We start from the raw sequence: 7,966 nt of genomic DNA on the forward strand, positions 1-7,966 counted from the left end.
CCAAACTTCATCCAAGATCAATGCTCCATCCTAAATTGTGATATGAATTTAAAATACTTAGTCATTGACTGGTATTTGAACAAAGCTTTTTTGTCATTTTAGACATGTATAACCAGCTGCTGGTTTCTATTTTATTGTTTTAACAGGCTAGGGTCATTATTTGGAATATTTGTCAACATCAATCTCCTTTTTCTACAAATGATATGCATGAGATCGGAATTGTATCTGATCAGTTACATATGTTGGGATGAAGTGGGGTTTGTGGGTCTGGGTGGCAAGTTCTTCTCAGACTTTATGGGCCAAATGGCTTCTGCAAAGTAGAGAATCTATGATTCAAGAAATGCAAAAAAAGGGTCAAAGGATGCCAAGCTTTGAGGCAGAGAACAGCAGTATGTAATTATGATAGAGGGAGTGAAGATTATATCAGTCTGAGGAATCCTTCATTTGTCACAAATTGAGTTTTATTTTATTTCTGGATCATTTTCAGTGTCTAGTTGATGATATCCACTTCAAGGTGATGAACAATGAAAAAGGTTTCAAAGGTAATTCAGGATTAGGAGCTCACAGGCCTCAACTTTCATCAAAAGAGAACCTCCCCAGCATTACAAGATGGCTCTGCAGGCCTGACTCCAGAAGTCCCATTCTAGAACATGACATCTACCATTTTCACAATGAGAGAATTGGGGCTGGTTCTAATTTGGACGTATGTGTTGCCCATGGTAAAATGTAGTTGTCTCAACCTGATTGGACATTCACTCGTGGGATGTCTAACAGTCAACTTGTGCATGTTAAACTTGTTAGGGTAAATATAATAGCTGCTGGAATATTTCAGAGAAGTAGGGTATGTTTTTCAAAGGTACTCTTTTAGATATGATGTAGAATCATCTTTGGGGAGGTGCCATTTTGATGATATCAATAACCTTTGGGAGCTGGTGTCCTTTAGAAGCAGTAAATTGTTGTTTGAGAAAGGTAATTATTTGGCATCACTAAGAAAAAATGTTAGTATGCATAAAATTGGAAATGTCATTATCATTTGAACTGTCAACAATGCTGTCAAAAAGGTTTGACAAAGAACTATCAAAAGGAATGATAATGACATTTAAAGAATCTTCCCATTAAACATTTGAAAAATACTATCTGCACTGCTTAAAATGATTAGTGCTTGTTATTACACTCAAATGTCGCATGACTGATTTCTGAAACTTCCATTATCACAGTGGGATACCTGTCATTTCACAGATTGATTGATAATTTCAAGTGCTCAGTGATTCTTTGGCTATGAATTCCAATGTTTGTTATAAGGAATAGAGGAAAGTAAATGATAACAATGGTGTTATTGTTATGAACCTTAATTTATCTATTCTTTCATCTCAGAATGGATCTTGGTCTATTGATGGTAGGTGAAAGGGCATGATTAGGTGTGAAGACAAAGTATATTTGCAAGTCATGGATTGGCATTTGTTGGCATAAGAACTATAAAGGGCTATGGGTAGATGGCAGGTGTTGGTTTGCCTGGGGTGTATTAAGGGCCCCAGTAAGAGGGTGCAACATGGCACAGATTTACAGGGATGAGGAATGTGTGAGTGGGTGAGAATGTGAGAGGTGAGGGCTGTTTTTATCTTTTATTGTTTCTCCTTGATTCTTATCAAAGTATTAGTGAACTGAGGCAACCTTCCACCCAGGTCAGCCACGGCATCTGTCACTTTACATCCTTACCATGACATCCATTTTCACCCATCACCCTGGAAACAAAATATATCCTTCAAGGGTACTTTCTTCCTGGTTCGATTTGTGGAACCAGGAATTGTCTCAACTGCAAGCGAAAATCCAAACTGCAAAGTTACAGACAAAAAGTGGAAACGTGGAACTAAATATGACCTCTCATTCGAAGAGCCAGAACAGGAATAATAAAAAAAAAATGGCTGCCTTCTGAACAAATCATCTCCCTCTTGGAACTGCAGTCTTTTCTTAAATCCTGAAGAGGCAAATACTCTCTCCATGACTGTGACTTTAAAGTTTAATTTGTTGCAAGAGATAAATTTCTTGCGTCAGGCTACTTGCCTTAGTGGTCAACAGTATTGGATACAACAAATTGAAAACACTAACATAAAGTATTCAAAATGAGCTACGATACACTCACATTTCAGGGGTTCCCAATAAAGCAGTATAACAGCAGATTCACCCATTACAGGTCTCTACATAATTGCCATTAGATATCAATTATGTATGGCAGCTGGTTAAACTAGACATTAATCCCAGAAAGATTTATGGTTTTATTTCCTTCGGGCATTATGGATTGGAAATGTTGGAAAATTTTCAAAAAGGATTAGATAAAAGGACAAAAGTTAATGAAAAACAGGAGCCATAGCAAGGGATCAAAACAACTATAAACAGAGAAGGAACATAAAAGTCAGGGTTAGAGGAGGAAAAGCAAAACATCCCAAATCAGTAGAGAAAGCAAGTCAGGTCAGAGTGTGAGACAAGAAAATCTATTTAGATCAGTTAATTACAATAGGTATAATTTGTACAGGAGAATCATTAGACAGTGAGTGGAGCAATTGGCTCTCGGATCCTGAACAGAGGCTGAAGCTAGTCACTTGTGAGCTGCAATGGAGTGTCTGGTGTCCATCCTGGCAATTGTGCTGCTGCTCACCTCCTTGACAGGCTCAAAGAAGGCTAATGGAATAAACCTTGATGAGAAATTCACAAATCTCTGTGGTTACAAATATGTTCGCAAAATATATGAGATCTGTGGTGGCTGGCCCTGGAAAGCTATTCTACCTCAGAGGTTTGGTAAGTATTAAAATCCCTTCTCTTATGTGGTGACTGCAGGTCACCTTTACAGGGAGTGACTGACTGGAAAGCACGAAAATTCTGCGACAGCTCAATTCAATGACTGGACCTTATTTGAAATGCTGCTTCATTTGTGGCCTGACATAGAACTAGAATCAACAACCAGCTCCTGGATAAACTACTGGAGCCCCTCAACTGCTGAGATTCCCAAGCCCTGGGAAACCTGGCCACTCAGTGTCCAATGGTTGCCAAGATATCATGTCTGATTTAGACATTAAAATTATTGATTCGCCATTCCAGAACTGTGACTCAGCAAGTTTGGTTAATCTCACCAGCAGGTGCCTCCATAAAATCCAATCCATTTTCTTTCCCCTGTGACTCCCAGATGTAACAAGTTCATTATCTTACTGAACCTGTTCCCTTGCCTGATGGTGGGTGTAGCATCAAGTCAGGCTTCCAGAATAGAGAGACCATGCCATTAACATAATTAAATCATGGCTTTTCTACTGTTATTAGAAGTGTGGTTTACATTTCACGGTCACCACATTTATTTCCCATGGCTCAGGAAACATAGATGGAAATGAGAGAGGGAATCTCGAGAAGCGAATAGGTTCTTTTTAATGTAGTGCCCACCTTCAGCTTTGTGTGAGTGAATGGGCTTACATTGGCTTAAAATTGGGCCCCAAATTAGATCTCTAGTCATTCGAGGCCTCAGACTTTTGGTCTTCTCTCCTGCAACATCTCAATGATCCTTGCAGTGATGGTAAATCTTACCCTAATCTAGGTACTAATTCCAGTCTTGCCTCCATGCGTTTGCTATAAGGATTATCCCTAGCAATCCCTATAATTGCAGCTTCATCTTTCTGCCTATTGCATTGCCAATAGGCTGGGGGTAAGAGGATGTTGATAAGGTGATGGCAGGAAAAGAGAGTTCATGTCTGTCTGAAAACAAAGAAAATTAAAGGCCCTACCATTAGATATGTTGGTATCTCTACGATAGCAGCCTTGTGAGGTTTAGCCTGGACTACTATTTTCTCTCAAAGAAAACCTTACAATCCTCTAACACCAAGCCTATTACTGTCTATAAAAAAGACCTATACTGACTTACTCAATAGTTGAATTTGCATATGTTGGTTAGTTTCTTAATGTGTTAGTGACATATTATTTTAAAACCTACCAGAGCCTGTATGGCCAAGCAAAGGATAGCAAAAATGAAAGGTCTTCCTGAACTAGAACAATGGATGGAAGTTTGTCCTTTGGATCCTGAAGGTGTGGCTGTTTTATGGGTGTGGCCTTATTTTGCTGATTTGAATAGTAAAACTAAATAAAAAATCTTGAAAAACTTAAATGGTTTGAGATATTTATAATTCCTTGATCTTCTGCCATGATCCAGCTCATTTCAATCAAGTGTTGTTGATGTTATTTGTGGAAGCAAGTGAACCCTCAGCATCCTTACTTCTGGTAGGATACAAATTTGCAATCTGTTTTTTCTCAAAGTGGAACACTGAGTCTATGAAAATCTGTCTCCCGGTTCGATCCTGGAGAATGAGCATTCACATATCTTTGGAATATTCACAGGGAAGGAAAAGTGTTTTATTTTTAGCTTTATGTAATATCAAATGCATTATGGATCTACATACTAAATAGCTGTGTTTTTTTTTAACTACATAGACAGGTTCCGCAATGAGCCTTTTAGCTGTTAAATGTCTGTGCATTGTTCACAGTGGTCCAAATGTTAATGTGTGGGCACCATCAAAGCAGCACATGGAAAGTGCCACAATACTCATCTCTAGTTGGTGCTGGTACAAGCCCTAGTACACTGCCTGCGTGTGAAAGTGGCTCACTCTTGAGAAAGACAGAAGACAAGATAAGCTCGGTGAATGCAAATTCACAGATGTACTTCCTACAAATACACATATATGTGCAAGCAATGTGGTGTAATTAAACTTGAATGAGAGAGAAAATATTTGCAATTTTCAGAACCGTCTTTGATAAAGTAACCTCACTGACACTGATTTGTGATGAGCAATGTCTGATTAAAGTCTATTATGCAGTCACACTGGAGGGCACACTGCAGATGACTCAAAACTTGAAAGTATTGTCATCTGTAAGGGAAACTTCAAAAAGAATCAAACAGATTCTAGAGTCATAAAGTCATAGAGATGTACAGCACAGAAACCAACCCTTCGGTCCATCTAGTCCCCCTGCCTTCACCCGGCCCATATTCCTCCAAACCCTTCCTATTCATATACCCACCCAGATGTCGTTTAGATGCTGCATTTGTACTAGCCTCCACTACTTCCTCTGCAAGCTCATTCCATACACATATCATCCTCAACATGAAAAGTTGCCCCTTAAGTCTATTTTATATCTTTCCCCTCTCATCCTAAACCTATGCCCTCGAGTTCTGGACTCCCCCATGCCAGAGAAGAGACTTTGCCTATTTAGCCTATCCATGCCCCTCATGATTTTATAAACCTTTATAAGGTCACCCCTCAGCCTCCGACACTCCAGGATAAACAGCCCCAGCCTATTCAATCTCTCCCTATAGCTCAAATCCTCCAACCCTGGCAACATCCTTGTGAATCTTTTCTGAACCCTTTCAAGTTTCACAACATCTTTCCGATAGGAAGGAAACCAGAATAGCACGCAATATTCCAAAAGTGGCCCAACCAATGTCCTATACAGGCGCAACATGACCTCCCAACTCCTCTACTCAATACTCTAACCAATAAAGGAAAGCATACCAAATGCCTTCTTCACTATCCTACCTATCTGTGACTCCACTTTTAAGGAGCTATGAACCTGCACTCCAAGGTCTCTATGTTCAGCAACATTCCTGAGGACATTACCATTAAGTGTATAAGTCCTGCTAAGATTTGCTTTCCCAAAATGCAGCACCTCGCATTTATCTAAATCAAACGCCATCTGCCACTTCTCAGCCCATTGGCCCATCTGATCAAGATCCTGTTGTAATCTGAGGTAACCTTCTTCGCTGTCCACTACAGCTCCAATTTTGGCGTCATCTGCAAACTAGCTATACCTCTTAAGCTCACATCCAAATCATTTATATAAACAATGAAAAGTAGTGGATCCAGCAGATATCCTTGTGGCACTCCACTGGTCACAGGCCTCCAGTCTGAAAAACAATTCTCCACCTCATGCCTGAAAAGCAATCCTCCAGGTTGCTGGAATGGGCAAACAAGTTGACGATGAAATTTATCATAGAGAAGTGTGAAGTGTTTCATTTTGATACAAAGATGCATGGAGAGTCTCTAAAAGTAAAGGGCATATTCTATAAGGCACAGCAGTAAAAGGATCAGGTGGAGCCAGTTCTTACAGGTGAGTCTGTGATGTGGATGGGTGAGTAATCTCCTTGATTGTCGTGTGCTCTAAAGAAAACAACTGATTATAAATGAAATCTTTCCATGTGACTATTTTCCACCCATATGAGGAACAGCAGATCATCTTGAGCATTATGTATTTTTTATGTTTTATTTCCCTCAAAGCTATCCTGAGATGACACTTGTTTCTTAGCGTGCAGAAACGTCATTTGCACAATTTTATCCCAAACTTTAAAATGTCTACTTCATGTTTCTAGCGGTTTTCAAGTCTTTCTGTGGTATCTGTTTACTTTGTCTTCTGTGTCCTCAGCCATGCTCAAACAAACAAATGCAGTGGACATCAATATTAAATAGGCTTCCTTAATCAAACACAAAATGAAACACTGCAGTGAGGCAGAAATTGGTAGGACAGGATCTGGTCCTTCAAACATCATCAATTTTAACCCCTATCATTGGTCATAAACACATTCACTCGGTCAACTCAAATCACCCCCTTCAATTCTGTTTGCTCTGACTACAGACGGCAACTGATCTGTAGAGTGTTTCCAGTATTTTCTGTTTGCTTTTCAATTTTGAAGTCATTTGTCTAACCTGTCAAGGAGTATAATGAAAGAATGGGAATTTGCCACTTTCTAAGCTACTGAGCAACAATGTGTAGTGGGGAGAGAAGGAAGAAAACATAACATGGAACTCAGTGAATTTTCTCTCTGTTGTAGATCCCTTCCAGGCCTCAGGGGATAATAGCAACTCCAAGGAGACAATCAAGACGAATGTCTGTAAGAGGGATGTCAATAGAGGCCATCGACGTCGTGAGGGATCCTATGACCATCATGATGTCTATGATGAAGCCAATCCATATGAGCTGATGCCAGATGATTCTTCTGATCATGTCCCTGACCCTAACAGCGACAGCAAGATGCTGACTGCCTTTCCCAAAACTGACATCCGAACCAAGTTGATGGAAGGTCCACTTTCTAAAAAGTGTTGCAAAACAGGGTGCACAACAAGGGCAATGCATCAGTTATGCTGAGCATGAAATGGTGTTGAATGTACCTCTGCAGTTATAAATTAGTCCATGCCAATGAATTCAAAATCATTTAGACTTAAATATGAAATGTTGTGCATAACGACCTTAAGCATTTTTGGAATCAGGACATCGAGGTCAGCAGATCCTGCAGAATTTTCTATCCATGATAGTTAGAAATATCTGCATGGTTTGATGATCTGTGTCCTCAAATTCCTATAATGCTTGAAGGACATCCCAGTTCTGTACAGGGAATGCGAATTAATTAAACATAAAATATAGTCCCCGTAAGACAATGCTAATACAATCTGCTTTCAGGGCTTATGGTACTGTTGTCACATTAGAGTTATAAAAATACTGAAATAGTTGCAACACTAATTGTTTCAGTATCTTTTAATATGCTTATTAAAATATTTCCATAAGCAGTCTAGTTTTGTACAGTGTCTGAAAATCACTGTTTAACATCACCTGCAAAGACTTTGGGATTAAAAATAAGGTATACACAATAATCACAATGTACATTTATGTAATATATCCAACATAAAGAAAACATCTCAATGTGCTTCACAGGAAGCTGAAAATGGGCAATCAGCCAATGAACAGTGTTGAAGGGGAATGATTAAAAGCATGGTCAAAAGAACATGCTCTAAGACACTGTTAAAGGGACAGAATTCCAGAGATTGGGGTTGGACTGGATGAAAGTTGTGTCTTTATCAGGAAGGAGGAAACTATAGGAGATTTCTGTGATAGAGAAGGATCAGGACTTGTAGGGATTGTACACTGGACGAACATTTGGAATGGAAAG

The 7,966-nt window shown here is 39.4% G+C and overlaps 1 protein-coding gene across 1 annotated transcript; it reads left to right on the forward strand.

The window, feature by feature from the left end:
* Positions 1-2,609: 2,609 nt before the first annotated feature.
* On the forward strand, positions 2,610-7,591 carry LOC122557814 (uncharacterized). The gene is made up of 2 exons (XM_043705893.2): positions 2,610-2,793; positions 6,854-7,591. Exons 1-2 carry the CDS (start codon positions 2,610-2,612, stop codon positions 7,165-7,167), a joined length of 498 nt encoding a protein of 165 aa, XP_043561828.2. The 3' UTR covers positions 7,168-7,591.
* The last annotated feature ends 375 nt before the right edge of the window (positions 7,592-7,966 follow it).

This window comes from Chiloscyllium plagiosum, unplaced genomic scaffold, assembly GCF_037043375.1.
Source record: "Chiloscyllium plagiosum isolate Xiang-an unplaced genomic scaffold, Cpla_swu_hap1 HiC_scaffold_2, whole genome shotgun sequence".
NCBI classification, from domain to species: Eukaryota; Metazoa; Chordata; class Chondrichthyes; order Orectolobiformes; family Hemiscylliidae; genus Chiloscyllium; species Chiloscyllium plagiosum.